At 58.8% G+C, this 16,672-nt stretch overlaps 11 protein-coding genes across 11 annotated transcripts; 7 read left to right on the top strand and 4 right to left on the bottom strand.

The window, feature by feature from the left end:
- Positions 1-248: 248 nt before the first annotated feature.
- On the top strand, positions 249-1,610 carry OT_ostta12g00110 (DNA polymerase alpha/epsilon, subunit B; the record flags this gene model as incomplete). Its single annotated transcript, XM_003082117.1, has 1 exon — positions 249-1,610. The coding sequence occupies one exon, from the start codon at positions 249-251 to the stop codon at positions 1,608-1,610; it is 1,362 nt and encodes a 453-aa protein (XP_003082165.1).
- A 152-nt stretch (positions 1,611-1,762) lies between these two features.
- On the top strand, positions 1,763-2,867 carry OT_ostta12g00100 (unnamed product; the record flags this gene model as incomplete). The annotated part of the gene is made up of 2 exons (XM_022982787.1): positions 1,763-1,897; positions 2,055-2,867. The coding sequence occupies 2 exons, from the start codon at positions 1,763-1,765 to the stop codon at positions 2,865-2,867; spliced, it is 948 nt and encodes a 315-aa protein (XP_022840016.1).
- A 265-nt stretch (positions 2,868-3,132) lies between these two features.
- Positions 3,133-4,584, top strand: OT_ostta12g00090 (unnamed product; the record flags this gene model as incomplete). Its single annotated transcript, XM_022982786.1, has 1 exon — positions 3,133-4,584. The coding sequence occupies one exon, from the start codon at positions 3,133-3,135 to the stop codon at positions 4,582-4,584; it is 1,452 nt and encodes a 483-aa protein (XP_022840015.1).
- Positions 4,585-5,153: 569 nt separating this feature from the next.
- On the top strand, positions 5,154-5,975 carry OT_ostta12g00080 (MORN motif; the record flags this gene model as incomplete). Its single annotated transcript, XM_022982785.1, has 1 exon — positions 5,154-5,975. One exon carries the CDS (start codon positions 5,154-5,156, stop codon positions 5,973-5,975), a length of 822 nt encoding a protein of 273 aa, XP_022840014.1.
- Positions 5,976-6,101: 126 nt separating this feature from the next.
- Positions 6,102-7,625, bottom strand: OT_ostta12g00070 (Bystin; the record flags this gene model as incomplete). The annotated part of the gene is made up of 1 exon (XM_022982784.1): positions 6,102-7,625. The coding sequence occupies one exon, from the start codon at positions 7,623-7,625 to the stop codon at positions 6,102-6,104; it is 1,524 nt and encodes a 507-aa protein (XP_022840013.1).
- Positions 7,626-7,980: 355 nt separating this feature from the next.
- Positions 7,981-8,973, top strand: OT_ostta12g00060 (Thioredoxin-like fold; the record flags this gene model as incomplete). The annotated part of the gene is made up of 1 exon (XM_003082111.1): positions 7,981-8,973. The coding sequence occupies one exon, from the start codon at positions 7,981-7,983 to the stop codon at positions 8,971-8,973; it is 993 nt and encodes a 330-aa protein (XP_003082159.1).
- Positions 8,974-9,010: 37 nt separating this feature from the next.
- Positions 9,011-10,633, bottom strand: OT_ostta12g00050 (Tryptophan synthase beta subunit-like PLP-dependent enzymes superfamily; the record flags this gene model as incomplete). The annotated part of the gene is made up of 1 exon (XM_022982783.1): positions 9,011-10,633. The coding sequence occupies one exon, from the start codon at positions 10,631-10,633 to the stop codon at positions 9,011-9,013; it is 1,623 nt and encodes a 540-aa protein (XP_022840012.1).
- A 274-nt stretch (positions 10,634-10,907) lies between these two features.
- OT_ostta12g00040 (Nucleotide-binding, alpha-beta plait) lies at positions 10,908-12,983 on the bottom strand (the record flags this gene model as incomplete). The annotated part of the gene is made up of 1 exon (XM_022982782.1): positions 10,908-12,983. One exon carries the CDS (start codon positions 12,981-12,983, stop codon positions 10,908-10,910), a length of 2,076 nt encoding a protein of 691 aa, XP_022840011.1.
- Positions 12,984-13,113: 130 nt separating this feature from the next.
- On the top strand, positions 13,114-13,928 carry OT_ostta12g00030 (unnamed product; the record flags this gene model as incomplete). The annotated part of the gene is made up of 2 exons (XM_022982781.1): positions 13,114-13,368; positions 13,542-13,928. 2 exons carry the CDS (start codon positions 13,114-13,116, stop codon positions 13,926-13,928), a joined length of 642 nt encoding a protein of 213 aa, XP_022840010.1.
- Positions 13,929-13,996: 68 nt separating this feature from the next.
- On the bottom strand, positions 13,997-14,704 carry OT_ostta12g00020 (unnamed product; the record flags this gene model as incomplete). The annotated part of the gene is made up of 1 exon (XM_003082107.1): positions 13,997-14,704. One exon carries the CDS (start codon positions 14,702-14,704, stop codon positions 13,997-13,999), a length of 708 nt encoding a protein of 235 aa, XP_003082155.1.
- Positions 14,705-14,814: 110 nt separating this feature from the next.
- OT_ostta12g00010 (Protein Iojap/ribosomal silencing factor RsfS) lies at positions 14,815-16,281 on the top strand (the record flags this gene model as incomplete). The annotated part of the gene is made up of 1 exon (XM_003082106.2): positions 14,815-16,281. The coding sequence occupies one exon, from the start codon at positions 14,815-14,817 to the stop codon at positions 16,279-16,281; it is 1,467 nt and encodes a 488-aa protein (XP_003082154.2).
- Between the last annotated feature and the right edge of the window lie 391 nt (positions 16,282-16,672).

Genomic DNA, 16,672 nt, shown 5'->3' with positions numbered 1-16,672 from the left:
GTGTCGTCGACGCGACGACCGATCGATCGCATCATTCGTCGTGGCGATTTTCAAAAAACCACCCACGGCGCGCGCGATGGTTTGAATTCGTCCCGCGGCGTCCGCGACCGCTCGCGTCGTGCTCGCGCGCGCGCTCGACTCCGCGCCGACGGACGACGCGCGCGCGCGAGACGGACGTCGTCCACGCGCGGTGGTCCACCGTCGGCGTCGCGCGCGTCGACGCGCGAGCGCGGTGGGAGACGAAGACGATGGCGTGCGCGGTGGAGCGCGCGCGCGGGACGCGCGATGGGTCGACGACGAACGAGAAGTACGCGCTCACGGGACGGGTCGATCACGGACAGTACTATCAACTGTATTATAATCGGTTGATGGCGCTGAAACCGCGCGCGGTGGCGAGCGCGCGGGCGCGATGGCCGAACGCGCCGGTTCGAGGCGTGTTGGAGTTGAAGGAACACGAGCCGTGCGTCGTCGTGGGCACGGTGTACAAGGAGATGAAGGATAAACCGATCATTTTGGATGAGTACGTGAAGGATTTTGAGCGAGAAGTGTACGAGGCGAAGCGAATCGAGCGCGGGAATTACTGTCGAGAAGACGATCGGTTGGAATTCGAGGACGAGGGCGCGCGCGTGCGCGTGCTCGGCGTCGACGCCGGAAGATTCGTCACGGGCGTCGTGTGTGCGTTCAAGGGGCGAGCGACGTCGAAGGGAGAGTTTGAGGTTGAAGACGCGGCCGTGTTCGCCCCCGCGCGCGGGGGGGAGGATGCGGTGACCACCGCGGACGGAGACGCCAAGTACGTGTGCTTAGTTTCGGGACTTGAACTCGGCGGTCGCGGATCCTCGGCGGAGAACTTGGCGCGGAATCAGATGTTCGTCGATTACGTCACCGGGGCTTCAGTGATGGATAGCGATGCGGCGAGCGATTGCGACGCGGCACATATTTGCCAAGTCGTCGTCGCCGGGGGGACGCTCAACGTGAACGCGCCGAGTTTGGACGACTCCACCGCATCCGCGGCGGCGTCCGCGGCGGCGGTCAAGGAGCTCGATCTGATGTTCACTGAGATCGCCAGCGCGGTCCCGGTCGACGTGATGAGCGGAAAGTCAGACCCGACGAATAAGGCTATGCCGCAGCAGCCTCTCCACCCGGTGTACTTTACTGAGGCGACGCGGTTCGAGAAGACGATGCGCCTGGCGACGAACCCGCACGAGTTCTCCGTGGACAATATCTCGTTCCTGGGAACGTCTGGACAAAACGTCGATGACGTGTTGACATTCAGCACCATCGGCGCCGACGATGTCTCGAGCTCGTTCTCGGGCGATGATGCCGCGAAACCCGCCGTCGCGGCGCTTTCGCAGACGCTCCGTTGGCAACACGTCGCTCCGAGCGCCCCGGACACGCTCGCGTGCTATCCCTTCAAGGATCGTGACCCGTTCGTGATCGATACCATCCCACGTGTATACTTCGCCGGGTGTCAAGAGGCGTTCGGTGCCGATCGCGTCGCTCATGAGCGCGGCGAAACGCTCGTCGTCTCCGTGCCGAGATTTTCCACCACTGGTTGCGTCGTCTTGATCGACGTCCGTACGCTCGAGTGTCGCGTCACCCGTCTCGCGTGATAACACGTCGAGATGTTCACATCGTTGTCATTCATCGTCACGACCATCTCATCGCGCGCGCGATCGTGTTGCACCACGCGCCGCGACGTCTCTCGACGCGGGAGCTCGAGTGAAAATGACACTGGAATCCGCACTCGACGACGCTCGCCCCCATGCGCGCGCTCGACCGAGGTGACGCCCCACCGTTCGATCGCGAGCGATTCAACGCCGACGTCGTCGTACCGAGCGACCAACGCGTCGCCCTCGAGCGCGTTCCCGGGTGGTCATCGACGTCGTCGCGCGCCGAGGTGCGTCGAGCGCGCGCGCGCGAGGGTGGCTGTGTTTTCAATTTTTCAATTTTTTAAAATCTGTTTGGTTCCTCTCATCGGGACGGCGCGCGCGCGCACGGGCGAGAGAGAGGATGCACGCGACTGACGAGCGTTTATTGAATTCCCGTCGACGCAGAACATCGCGCCGATCGACGATACGCCGGAGGAGTACGGAGAGACGCGCAAAGCGCCGACGTCGGCGCCTCTCGAGCGAACGAGCCCGCGCGCGGCGACTCCGAAGAAGCGTTCGAGTCCGAGAGCGCGAGCGAGCCCGGGACGAGGGCTGTACATGGCAAATCAACGAGCGCTGGAGATGGCGAGCGAGAGCGAGGATGAGGATGAGGACGCGCGGGTCGAGGCGGCGACGGCGACGACGGCAAACGACGGAGCGGCGTTTACAAACGTCCCGGCGCCTGGGGTGAAGCCGCTCGTCGTCGCGAACGACGAAGTTATGGCCAAAGCGAAGGAGCGCCGAACGAAGCCGAAGATACTTTTCGATGATGATGACGACGACGACGACGTGATGCCGACGCAGACGGAGAGTCAGCTTCTGCGCAGGGCGTCTCCGTCGCCCAGGAAGAGTCCGGCGAAGCGCACGCGGACGGACGAGAACGATGCCCCGGCATCGCCCGCTATTGGAGTTTTGAAGCGCACAGTGAACGCCGCGGCGGAAGCTTTAGGTTTTAGCAGCCCATTCAAGACGAGCGCGCCGCCGTCTCCACTGATCGGCGGATTCCGTTTGCAGTCTCCAGGGGCGCCGGTGATGATGTCTCCCGGAACGATGCGAAATGTCGTCGGGAGCGTCGCGCGCTCCGTCATGGACGATGACGACGACGTGCGCGCCAACAAGGTTGAGTGGGGATCTAAATCGGGATACGAGGCCAAGGCAGGCGCGAGGCGAAAGCTCGCACTAGGAGAAACGTCTCCGTCCAAACGCGCGCGGCGATGACGCGCTCGAAACCTTTAGCGGCGCTTTGTACACAATCGAATCCGTGATAAGTGCGAAACTACGTGCGACGATGAGCTCGTTCACGCGATCGTCGCCGTAAGTCGAACGAGACGCTTCGCGTTCGCCCGGCGGTGTTGGTTAAATTTCCAGCTGTCCCGCTCTAAAATCAAATTTCCAAACCACACAGTACCCCTCACGCCGCGGCGCGCGCGGGCGTCCGAGCGTCCGCCTCGAGCGCGATCGAGCCAAGATGACATTTCGTGCGATGTCACAATCGACGTCGTCGGACGTGGACGATATCGACGCGTTACGACCGTCGACGCAGTTGACACGGTGCGGAGAAAGTCGAGAGAATGGACAGAAATCGTCATCAGACGTCGTCGTCGTGATATCTCCGGACGTGAATTCGAGAGGCGAGAAGCGCGCGTTGGACGTTCAACGCGATGCCACGAACGAGCGGACGAACGCGCGAACGACGTCGTCGGAGGTGATCGATCTGTTGGACGACGAGGATGAGGACGGGGACGAGACGCGTGCGGAGACGGCGAATGCGGCAAGCGCCGAACCGTCGATCGCGGCGAAAACGGTGGATCGAGACATTTCACGAGAGAATTTGGGCCGCAACGGCCACGGAGCGACCACGATGACGGCGACGACGTCGGAAAAGTCCGCGGAAAAGTTCCCGCCAATGGATTGCGCGAAGAGAGAGTTTAGCCAAATCACGTGCGTGCTCGACGTCGCAAGTTTTTTCGCCGCGGATACGACAGGATACGGGCGCGCGCTGCAGATCGCGTTCGACGCGACGCGGCAAAAGTCGCCCGATAAGGTTATCATGTACGCCTACGAACCCTTGCCACTTCCTCGAAGCGTGACATGGAGATATCACGTCGTCTCCGATCGAGCCGTCGGCGGAGACAGTTGGAACGCCGAGATGCTGCGTTCGCATCGTACGCACAGCGCGAGGTATACCGCGGTGTTGCTGAGCGGTGAGAGGTTTTTAGAAATTATCGAGAACGACTGCGAAAAGTTAAAGGAGATGGTGGCGACGTTCGAGAGGCACAGCGAGTGCAATGACGACAAGCTCTGCTTAATCGTCGAGGCGCCGCACAAGAATGCGACGAACAAAGAGAGGCGCAATTGCGACTACGATAACCCGAGCGCCGGATGGTCGAGGGAGCATTACGACGCTGTCGTGGCTCAGATGGCCGTGCAGTACTCCAACGTGGTCTTAGTTGCGCTTCCAGGGATGAACGACTGCGTTGAGCACGTCGTCTTGCTGCACAACCAACTCGCAGTTCGACGAAGTCATCAAGGTCTGTCGATGAAGGACTTTCTCACCGACAAATCGGGAGAATACATGGACGGACAGAAGAAGAAGCCCAAGCACGAGACCACGCAGAGGGACTTCTTCATGCGCGCGTTGACGAAGATATCGGGCGTCACCGCGCCGCACGCGCGGGGCATTGTGCACGAGTTCGAGTCCATGGTGGCTCTCATGGCCGCTTACGACGATCCCTCGACGACTCTCGAGTTCAAGAAGAACATGCTCGCTCACATCATGCCCTACGCCATGGTCCAATCAAGCGGCGTCGCGGTTCCCGGAGGAGGTAAAAAACAGTTTGGCCCCGCCAAGAGCGCGCGCGTGTACGAATTTTTCAAGCCGAGAGCCGCGGATGACATGGGTGATGACATCCTGACCCGTCTCTCTGACGTCTGATTATTCTTCATCGACGAATCGTAGTCTTAGTGAGCGAGCGAATCGCTTCGAAGCGATCGATCGTTCTTCGTCGCGCACGTCGTAAACTAATAGACCGTCGCGTCTGGATCCGCGCGGCGCTGTACAATACGCACAGTGATAGCCTCCACGAAACGCACTCGAAATCACCGAGCGAGCTCAGCGCACGGAACCGCCCGCACTCCGAAGCGCGCTACAGTGCCTCTCGTCTCTCGAGATGGCGTCCAACGTGCCGAAGGAGTTTCAAAAGACGTACACGTGGGATGCCATCGTTTTTTCCGACGGCGCGACGTACGTGTAGTAAATCGCGCGACGAGCGACGCGGCCGAACCAATCGATGCGTTGAACCTCAGGGTTTCGACGAGCGATCGATTCCGACCGAGTGCCTCGTTCGAGGGACGGCGCGACGAATGAACGCGACGCACGAACGTGAAGACTGACGCGCGATAAATCTTTTGATCCATAACAGCTATGAGGGCTTGGTTTCGGAGTTCGGGCAGTGCGACCGCGTGGGCGTGTTTCAGTACGTCGATGGAGATAAGTATGAGGGCATGTACACGGACGGGGTGATGCACGGATACGGCGTCTACACCTGGTCCTCCGATGACTCCATGTACTTTGGGGAGTGGAAGAACAACTCGCAGAACGGGTGCGGGGTGAAGCTGTACGGCTCCGGCGCGGTCGAGGTCGGGGAGTGGAAGGATGACCAATACCTCGGCGAGTACACCGGACGGTGCGGAGAGGACGAGCAGGACACGGCCATGTTCAACGCCATGAAGGCGGCGAACCGAGCACGAATGTTCACGAATAAGCCCGATGGCGAGGTTACCATCCTGAAGAATATCGCCCGACCGGAGGAGTCCGTAAACAACCACCCGGTTGTGTACGAGGGTGGCACGGAGTGGATGATGCCGGGGTACAAGGGGGAGCAGTACGAGCCGCCGGCCGACTTCGCGGAAAAGAACCCAGTCCTGTACTCGCAAATGAAGACGTTCAATAAGTACTGGGAGCGCGCGTGGAGGTACTACAACATCGACGTTCCGGAGGATCGATCCGACGCCAAGTCTCGTGAGCTCAAGTTTTTGACGGATGAACCGCAAGAACTTCGGGTGGTCGACGAAGATTACGACGAGTACGATGACGCGGACGAGGAGGAGGACGAGGAGGAGGACCAACCTGCCGCTCGCTCTCGTCGCGCCGGTCCGGCGGCGATGTCAATTAGCCTTCGCCGAGCCAACCCAGTGGCACAAGCGTTCTCGCGCTTGGGCAAGAGCAAGCAAGCTATCCGCATGAATCCGCTCAGGGCGGCGAAAGGAGCATTCGAGGCCGCTCGCGAACGCGTTGCGAGCGCTTGCAAGGTCACGTTTGCGTGATTTCGTTGACGTTGTGGACTGTAGATTAGTCGTAGAGAAGAATTTTTAACATGATGGCGCGACGCGTCGTCTTCGTCATTGATAATCCTACACGCGGCTCGTGTGCCACTACAAGAGAGCTTCTAATTAATATTGGTCGTCCGCGAGCATTGGGATGGCTGGCATGTCGCGCGCGCTCTCTTCCAGCGCCTTGACCTTGACAGATTTGCTGAAACCACCCATTGCGCCGCCCGAGCCGCTCATGTCCATGGCATCCTTCTCACCTCGAGACTTGCCATGAGCGAGCTCACGGCGTATCTCGGGCGTGATAAGGTAGTGGCTCTTCATCGTGACGAGTTTAAAGAGAAGCTTTTTGCTATCCTTATCGATCACCGCCTTGTAGCGCTGCACAAACGTCAGCAGCGTCTGATGCCAAACAACGGGCAAATCACGCTCCTCGGTTGAGAATCGCAAAAAGTGATCGACCAAGGCGTCCACGACGCTGAATGGAAGCGCGTACTTTTTATCCAATAAGACGCGCATAAAGAATGACGTCGTGCCGGCGTACTCCATTGTAGACATTTTCATCAGCACTGCCGCAGAATGCAACGCCGGAACGGAACATCGTTGCAACACCGAGCTGAAGATGACAGCCTCGCGCACCGTGCACGTCCTACTCTGGCACAAGGGTAGAAGCATGCCCTTGAAAAAAGCTGCTGGCTTGAACGTCGCTTTTTTCAACGACATGTAGAGCGCAAAATGCAGCCGTCTGTTATCAGCAATGTCCTGCCGCACGCGCGGCAAGAGAACCAAGTTGTAAAATCGCTGGGCCATCGCTACGTTCAGATTGGACGCAAACAGACGCGTCGCCGCATACATAGCGTGCGGACTCCAGCGTTCGGGATCCGTTATGTACAAAACCTCTTCCCAATTCGACAACGCTGGAATCACCTTGAACGCCTTTGGTATTTTCCCTGTGGTGTACCTCGAGAGCAACTTTCCAACTTGCTTGTAAATCTCAATCACACGCTGATCCAAGCCTTCCGGGATCGCATCACCGTCCTCGTCTCGCATCGTCTCAGCGCCACCGCGCTCGTGCTCTTCAATCTTTTCCAGGATCATGTCGGCAAGCGTTCTATCCTTGCCCGTTTTCGGCGCCATAAACGCCTCCAACGCCGCCGCCTCCTCGGCGGTTATCTCGGCCTCTTCGTACTCGCCATCGCGCTCATCGATTTCGTCTTCGTCCCAATCTCCGTCCGCATCGAATGCGCTCGCCCGACGTCCTCGCCCGACGTCTTCGTCTTCATCTTCAGCTTCGTCTTCGTCTTCGTCGTCTTCGTCGCTCCCGTAACGATATGAGTCGTCTCTGAGATGCTTATCCTTCGCGTCAAGCGTCCGACCGAGTTTCACGCGATGTTCACCACTTTTCACTCGTCGACGTTCTCGCCCTTCCTCGTCCTCATCGTCGTCTTCATCGTCGTCGTCCGCCTCGACTTCCTCCCTGAGCTCCTTCGCCTCGCTCAAAATCTTCCTCGACAACGCGTCCGGGAGAAAGTCTTCCCCGATGGTCGCTTGTCTCTCTCGAACCTTGGTGAGCTTTCTCTTCGATCGCGGCTTGGCTTGTCCGTCGGCCTCGATCTCGCGCTCCAGAGGCGCGCGTCGAGTCGGCATGTCCAGAGGTGCGTCCGAGCTCGCTCGAGTCTCTCAAGGTGCGCTCTCGCTCGCGCGTCCCCGTGAGCGGTCGCCGTGAAGACGCGAGGCGCGCGAATACGCGTTCGCGTTCGCGTCGTCGTCGTCGTCGAGTCGACGTCCGAGGGCGCGTCGGGGCGTGCGTCGCGCGTCGCGCGTCGAGCCGCCGCCGCCGCCGCTTTGATTCGTGTGAGCATACAGTGTGAGTAGGGTTTACACGTCTTTGTCCGAGACACGGGACATTAACCGGCGGGCGCGGACGCGCGACCCGACGCCTCGGTCGTCGCGTCGTCGTCACATCCACGGCGACGTCATCGCGTCCGCGCGCGCGAGGGCGATGTCGTTCACGACCACGCGCGCGTTCGGCTCGTCCGCGCGATCGGGTTCGAGCGCGCGAACGGCGAACGCGGGAACGACGCCGACGACGTCATCGCATCGCATCATCCATCGCGCGCGGCGCTCGAGAACGGCTACGTCGGCGACGCGTGAGGGTGAGGTAAAGAGCGACGTCGCCCCGCGACCGTTCACCGTCAGAGAGGGCGAGCTCGGGAAGGTGGCGTCGGCGGCGATACCGCTCGTGATTCGTCTCGGCACGGGCGCGTTAATCGCCGGGTACAAGCTCGAGCTCGTGGAGGATGACGTGACAAAGTATTCGCCGATCCGGATCTTCGGCAAGAGATTAAACGAACGCTCGACGACGCTTCCGAGCGACCGAGCGAAGGAGCCGATCGTGATGTACGAGTACGAAGGGTCGCCGTACTGTAAAAAGGTCAGAGAAGCGCTCTCGGTGCTCGACTGCGACGTGTTGTTCAAGCCGTGTCCTCAGGGCAGCGAAGCTTTCCGCGCCGAGTCGAAGAGGCTCGGCGCGACGACGTATCCGTTCATGGTCGACCCGAACACAGGGACTTCGATGGGAGAGAGCGACGACATAATCGAGTATCTATTCAAGACGTACGGAGGCGAAACAAAAATCCCACTGCTTTTGAAGCGTGATTCTCCGCTAACAAACTTTACAGCTTACGCCGCGGCCGTGTCGCGTCTTAAGGCGCTTCGAGCGCGTCCGGCGAAGAAAATACCGGAGAAACCGCTCGAGCTTTGGACATACGAAATCAGCCCGTTTAGCAAGCTCGTGCGCGAGGCGCTCACAGAGTTATGCATCCCACACGTCGTCAAGTACACTCCGCGAGGCTCGCGAAAGCGTGACGAACTCTTCGCCGAGGTATCGCACTTCCAAGTCCCGTTTATGCGCGATCCAAACACGGGCGTTCAAATGTTTGAGAGCAAGGAGATTTGCGAGTATATCGAGCGCGAATATGGCGACGCGGTGTAGATGCAGGTGCAATGCCTCGTTTCTTATGTTACAACGCTCAGTTTGTGATTCCCCACGACGTCTTGAGATATTTAGTGACACCGCCCGCGTAAGCGTCTCGCTGCTCCGTCTTCCACGACTTAGGTAAACGCGCAGCGAGAGAGTACTGAACCTTTTCTAAGCGCGTCGCACCGTCTCTCCAGTGCTCGGTAAGCAAGACGGGCGTGACGTTCAAATCGACGGGCGCGAGCGGTTCCGCGTCGCCGCTGCCAAATCTAAATCTGTCAGCCAACTGCTTCAACTCCGTCATCACGCCCACTGGGACGTCAACACATCCCGCAGACTCAGCGTGGAGCTCATACGGTTCGGGCTCGCCGTCGATGTCGACGCAGTGAAACATGCGCACGTCGCTAGTTGACGATGCGTTTCGTACGTCGTACGGGCCGACAATCGCGCCGATGAACGGCTCGTCTTCACGAGCGAACATTTCCTGATAGATGTTTTGATTTTCGATATCGCGCATCGATGGTTGCGTTGCGAAAACCGGATGCGAGTGGTACCAACCGACGACTCGCTCACCGAGCTTTTCAAGCGTCTCTGCGATTTCCGGAATACACACCAGATCAATTTCGACCTCGACTCCCGCGTTCTCTTGTTGCAACTGGCGAGCTGGGATCGCACGCGTAATCCTGAGCGTCTTCGACTCAGCATCGTACACTCCGCCCAGTAGGCCCGCGATTTCATCGCTACTCAGATGGGCGTGGAAATCCATGACCAATTCAGCCGCGGATGTCATTGTTATCTTGAAAGGTTGTGATTGCTTTGAGGTGTACTTCTCGCACGTGACCATTTGTAAATCTCCTCCACTTTCCTCACTGAATACAAGCCCTCGAGACGCATTACGACTCGCACGCTGCGTGCGCGCGGGAATCACCTGCTTTGAGATCGACGCTTGGTACGCCTTCTCATCTTTGCCTGCCTTTTTCTTGCGCTTTTTTGGCGTCGGCGCCTTGGCCTCGCGGCGCGCACGTGGAGCCTTTGGCTCGGCCTCCGGTTCGGGCGGTAACTGACGCTTCAGATCACCAATCTTCACATCGTTGTATTTCACCCAATCCCATCCGTTGTCCATTTTCCTGTCAGGATTTCTCAGACGCGAGACGGCTAACCGGAACTCTGTCACAGTGTTGAAGGTGAGAGTCTCGAATTCCGCGCCCGCGTCATCTTTCGCAGTCGACACCTCTGCTGAGACGTCGTCCGCCGTAGGGGGGTCGGCCGTCGTATCTTGCTTCTTCTTTTTCCATACGATCGTTCCGTCCGTCATCAAATCGGCGAAGTACAGATCGTTGAAGAGCTTCGTTGTGAGCGCGTTTTCGCCAGCCTTGACCAATCCGTGCTCGAGCAAGCGTTGCATGATCACCTTACCGTCCCTAGTCCCGCGCTTTGAACGACTCTTCATCGCGATTGTCTCGTCCTCTTCGTCTTCCTCAACGTCGTCGCTGTTCTTCGTCTTCGCCGTCGCTCGAGGCTTGAACGTTTTCTTCTTCCCACTGAAATCGTCGTCGTCCTCGCTGTCGTCCTCGTCGTCGCGTGCCTCATCTCGAGCGCTCATGTGAGCGTTCGTGGTGGCGTACTCCTCCTCTTGTGCCTGTAGTGCGAGCGCAAAGGCGAGGTCGTCGTCCATAGCGAGAAGAGATCGACGCCGAGTGCGAACGGATCAGGAGCAGCGACGCCTATGTCGATTTGGAAATTTGAAATTTCCACGCAGAAACCGGTAAACCCCTGCACCACAAAGAATTTTCCTCCTGCGATCATTACCATTACATATCGATACGAAGCACGCTTACACCTCATCTGTCCCGTTACCCCGGCGAGTTTCACTGACATATGATCCGCGTCTACATTCGGATGGAACGAAGACGAATCTGCGTAATCGTTCATCATCTATATTCTATCTTCTACGGTGGCAACGGTGGCGGAGCGGGCGGAGCAACACCCGGAAGGATGGGGAGCGCGTCTGGTACCAACGGCAAAACGCCGGGCATTGGAGGTGGTGCGTCTTCATCATCTGGCGGGGGCGGCGGAGCTTCCTCGGGATTTCCGAGCTCCACCGTCGGGAATGCGCCATACGTAGCAGCTGCGTACGATTCAGCGGATGCCATTTGTCCGTAATACCCAGACGGATCCATCATCATCATCGGCGGAACAAAAGGCGGCATGCCGGCAACAGGCGTCTGGTAATTGCCATAACCCGGTGCCGTAAAATCGAAATTGGTTGCGGAGGGGAACGCCATCGACACTTGCGCGCCGCCTCCGCCGTTTTGCCCAGCGATGCGGACCATGAATGGACGCGTGCTATCTGCAAAGTATTGCCCATCGAGTGCTGTGATTGCCGCCTGCGCATGAGACGGGTCCATCATCTGTACGAATCCGTACCCCTTCGCCGCCTGAGTCGCGTGATCGCGAACGATTTTTGTCTTTTGCACTAAACCGTATGGTGAAAATATCTCCCGTAACGCGTCTTCGTTCATGCTCTCCGTGACGCCGCCGACGTACAGGTTGGCATTTGGGTCAAACTCATTCGCTTCCTTCTGCGTCTGTTCACGCGGTGCATTCTTCATCCGTACTTCCATCGGACGATCCTCAAACATCACGCCGTTCATCGTCGAAGCCGCCTTCATGGCGTCGTCCACCGTGGCAAACGTGATGAATGCGAAACCCTTACACGAGTGTCCCAGCACAGTGTCGGGAATGCACGCGACCTCCTGCACCACGCCGGCGGATGAGAACATGTCTTTCAATCCCTCTGCCGTCGCCGTCGTCGGCAAACGACCGATGTACACTTTCCGATCGTCTTCCGCATTTTCATCCAGTCTACGAGCGCGGCCGCGACCGTCCACGCCCAATTCTGACAAAAAGTCACTGTACGCGGTATCCAAGGTCCCTCCCGCGCCAGAGCCGTGAAGTTTGTCCACGTCTTTCCTGTACGTCGCCTCGACCGCCTTTTTCAACGGTTCCGGGAGCTGGTACACCTGCCCGCTCGCCACCTCTTCGTCTAGACGCTTTTGCATCGCCTCAATCGAGCTTTCATCGCGCCAGGTACCATTCATCAGGGCCAACTCTTTAAGCTGCTGACGTTTGTGCTCATTCATGTCCTCATCTATCGGTATCAGCAACTTCTGAATCATCGCCTTCGCCTTGTCGACGTCGCTCTGCACGTCGCCCTCAATGAGCACGTGAAGCGGTTCGTTGTCATACTCGTTATTACGCTCGGCGGCGCCCGTACCGCCCTTGGCGCTTCCACGTCCGCGTATAACGATCCTTGTGTTCGTCTCGCGCTGCATTTGCTTCTGCGTCGATCCTCGAGGCCCGATGATGAGCCCGAAGAAGTTATAGCCCGGGTACTCATCCACTGGAATCAGTAACTTTGCGGTTCGCTTGTTCGGTCTATAATCCGGCGGCGGTCTGAACGTAGGACACTTTTGACAAATTTCCTCCAAAATCGCCATTCGTCTGTACTGAAACTTCTCCCTCTCCACCACGTCTGGCGTGTTCACTCGAACGCCGTTCGCGTCGTAAATTGGCGCAGGTTCGGGCTCGCGCGAGTCAGCAGGTCTATCGTCGAACGTCCCTCCCGCGAGTAGTCGACGATTGAGTCGACCGAGCTCGGCAAACAGGAAGTGAACCTCGGCCGTCGCCTCGGACGGTGCCGAGTGCTCTGTCAAAACGGACGTCGGCAGCTGTACGAAGATCCCGCTACCGATGATGAGCGCGTTCGTCATCGGCAACGTCTGGTTCATCGCCCCCGCGGGCTCGCTCACGTGCGCGCCCGCGAAGTCGTTTGCGTTCGCCAAGGGCACGAGTGCGCGTCCGCCGTTCTCGTCGTCCGCGGCGACGTTTGCGATGTTTGTCGATTCACTAGTCTCCCATCGACTCTTCCTCGTCGTCTTGTTCCCTTCGGCGTCGTCGGTGGTTTCCCATCGACTCTTGCGCCGCCGCTTCTCCGCGCTCCCACCCTCCACGGTCGTCGTCATCTTTGACTCGCGCCGAGCGAGCGGGAGTGCGGGCGCGCCGGTGCGAGAAGCCGAGTCGGTGTAGAGAATTCCTCGAGTCATCACTCGCGAAGGAAAGCACACGCTCGTGAGCGCCACTCTCGAGCGCGCGATGTCGTCGATCTCTCGAGCGGTGTCTCGCGCGTCGCGACTTCGGTCGTACGCCGCCGCCGCGAGCGGTGGCGCGGGAAAAACAGCCGCTAAAACGGCCGCCCCCGAAACCGACGTCGTCAAGCGCGTCTTCCTCGATCAGCAGCGAAAATTCAGAGCGCTGCTCGAGAAGACGAAGACGTTGTCGCCGCCCGTCGGTGGCGACGCGAATGCGGTCAAGGCGTACGCGACGAAGAAGCTGGCCATTCTCAAAGAGGTGCGTTATTTTTCGCGCTCGTTCGACCGTCAGCGCGGTCGCGCTTTCGATCGCGCGCGGCGTTCAGAACAAACCCCAGGCGCGATCGAGGACGATCGCGAGCACGGAGTCTCTGTGTGCCAAAGAGAGAACCGAAGGACTGACGGATGGATTTCATTCACACCCAAACGCAGTTGGATATCGCCACGCCGGGTGAAAAAATTCTCGATACCGTGGACGAGGCGTTCTCTGACGCGACGACGGTGCGCGGGTTCTTGGACCGCGCCGCGGAGATCAGAAAGGCGCTCGGTTTGAAGGAGGCGGATGCGACCTTCTCGGTGCTCGCGCAGGCGCTCGACGCCACGGAGAAGACGCTCGGGACGCCATTGATGACGAGCAACGCTCAAGGTATGGCCAAGTACAGCGCCGCGGTCGCCAAAGCGGCGGAGGCGGCCGGTATCAAGCCGTTAGACGCCGCGTCTCTGGACAAGTTGCGCGTGGAGGTTGACATGGAATCCATTGAAAACGAAATTCTCGACTTGCAATCCATCGAGGATGCCGTCAAGAAGGAGCAGGTGTAAGCGCGCATTACTAAGCTTTGTATTTTAATGAATCATCACCCACTGTTTGATACAAAAATGATAACCGGTCACTTGTTGGTTGCTTCGGCAAGAGCGCGCCTCTTGCGAGCGCCGCCGCCGCGCTTTCTGGACCCCTTCTCGTCCGCGAGATCCGATTCGCGTCGGCCGCGCTTCCTCTCGGCGGGATACTTCTCGCACCCAACGTCAAGGCGCTTGATGTCTCGACTCGCGAACCACTCCGCGCCGTACCACTGCAACAGTTGGTGTCCCTTTGGAACCGGACGAAAGAGGATGAACTCGCGTCCCACGAGCGTGCCCACGGGATCACGCGCGTCGCCAAAGAAGACGTTCGTCGAGCGATTGTTCGATACCTCGTTCGGTCCCGGATTCGCCATGAATTGGAGTTGCGCCGCGTGTCCCAGAGGCGTCGGGTCGATCACGCCGCCGCGCGAGAGAAAGTGCATCGCGTGGTCTCTTCCCTTTCGTCCGCACTCTCGCCAGGACTTTCGCTCACCCAGGTACACCGTCTTGTATCCTCGAGGTAAATCTCTCGCAGCGACGAGTATCTTACCTCCCAACGATGGATGCGCACGCACTTCGAGCGCTTCGTCTCCTCTCTTCAAGTGAAAATCGCAGTACGGAATCTCGCACGTCGACGTGCTCGGTCGCGCGCACGGCTCGCCGTCGGCGCGCGTGGCCCAGCAGTGCGCCGCGCCTCTACTTTGCGCCCCGTTCAATCGCATCGGCGGTCTCACCTCGCACGTCTCCGCCGCCATCGCGGTCGGGTGTGCGGGACGACCGCGTCGAGCGCATCGCGACGTGGTTTTTTTTAAAAAAACGTCGCCCCACTCCGAGGCGGCGGTGCGACGCGTTCGGACTTCGACGCATGGCGCGCGTCGCGATCGGGCTCGGACGGCGCGCGCGATGCGTCTCGATGGGCGTCGACGTCTGCGTGGACGCGGGCGTCGGTGCGCGCGCGTCGACGTCGACGCGCGGCGTCGACCACGGCGCGTGGTCGCGGGCGTGGTCGACGACGCAGACGAGAGGGAACTCGCGCGCGTCGAGCGCTGGCGGGATCACGCGCGCGGGGTCGCGCGAGCGCGGGCGAGATAATCAAGATCGCGAGCGCAGCTTCCGATCGAGACGATCGGTGGAGGCGACGAACGAGGTCGAGTGGGATGGAAAGACGTTCAGCGGCTCACGTTTGGAATACGCCGGGGTCGAGGTCCGCGGCGAGTTGAAATGGCCGATTCCACTGAACGCGCTCGCGGAGATCAATCCCGAGCTCAAAGAACTGTTGAACTATGCGAAGACGAGCGACGGCGAGGCGGAACGCGAGATGGCAGATCGCATGAGCGTGTTCGGCGCTTCAAACGCTCGCGCGTCCGCAAAGCGCGACGCCAAGCAACGAAAGCTGGGCGTCATCTCGACCTCCTCCTCTGGCGTGCGTGGAACGAACGCGATCTCAAAGGTCCCTGGACTCGTCGAATTCGAGCAGTTTCTATTCGAAAGCGCGTGGCGCACTGACGCCGAGCGAATGGCGAACGCTCACGAGGTTCGGACGATTTTGGAGGCAGAGGCAAAGATAAAAACGCCAATTAAGATCAAGACGGAGGACGCGCCGATGAGCAAAACGATGCTCGGTAAGGTCAAGGTAAGTGCGTTGAAAGAAGCGGTGCGAACGCTTGACATTGGTCATCTGATGGAAGGTGTCACGAAAAAGCCTGACATCATTTCGTATTTGCTCGCATATTACGAGTACATGAACGGCGCGGTTGAGACGAGAACCAAGGGTTTCCGGGTGTCTGAAGTCTCCTCCATCAGCGCGGAAATCATTCGGGATGCCGAGAAAGGTACACGGGCGGCGTCCAAGGACACGCAGAAGACGCAAATTGAGTATGAGGATGACCCCAGTCGTATGCCGTACGCCAAAGCTTTCAAGCCGGACGAGTTAGTGCATCTTCTCGTACGCGCGCGAGGCATCGATGTCATGGCGATTAATGTGCGCGACCAGTGCGCGTGGACGGATCATCTCATCATAGCCACGGCGCGAAGCGCACAGCATCTCAAAGCTCTCGCGGGAGCCGTGTTGCACGCCGTGAAAGCGAGAACGGAATACGTTGCGGGCGGGCAGCTTCAACCCATCATCGAGGGCGCGGAGAACGGTGGAGATAGAGACTGGATGGCTGTAGATTGTGGATCATGCATGGTGCACGTTTTCTCCCCGGAAGGTCGAGAGCGGTACAACCTGGAAGAGCTGTGGGCCGATGGAACGGAAATCGTTCACAACGCGCCAGAAAAGTTGACACTTGCGAACATCGGCAGCGAGGACGCGACGCATCACACAGCGTGATTTATTATCGCCGCATGTTGTACATTGTAAGAATATTCGCCTGATGTCGTCGTCGTCGCGCGCATCGATCGTCGATCGTGCTTGGTGCAAATAACAATACCGGGGTATTTTCCTACCGGTAGAAACCATTCAATTATATCACCGGGATCGATTTGCATCGCTCGCTCCGTCATCTGTGCGCGTCCCGTCATTCGCGGGACGGACTATTTTTCAGTTCTCAGAAACTCGCTTGGATCTATCGACAGATTTAGGGTTTAGGGTTCTAGGGTTTAGGGTTTAGGGTTTAGGGTTTAGGGTTTAGGGTTTAGGGTTTAGGGTTTAGGGTTTAGGGTTTAGGGTTTAGGGTTTAGGGTTTAGGGTTTAGGGTTTAGGGTTTAGGGTTTAGGGTTTA

This window comes from Ostreococcus tauri, assembly GCF_000214015.3.
Source record: "Ostreococcus tauri WGS project CAID00000000 data, contig chromosome 12, whole genome shotgun sequence".
NCBI lineage: Eukaryota > Viridiplantae > Chlorophyta > Mamiellophyceae > Mamiellales > Bathycoccaceae > Ostreococcus > Ostreococcus tauri.
The sequence above is the reverse complement of the archived record's forward strand: the minus strand, read 5'-3'. Positions and strand labels throughout refer to the sequence as shown.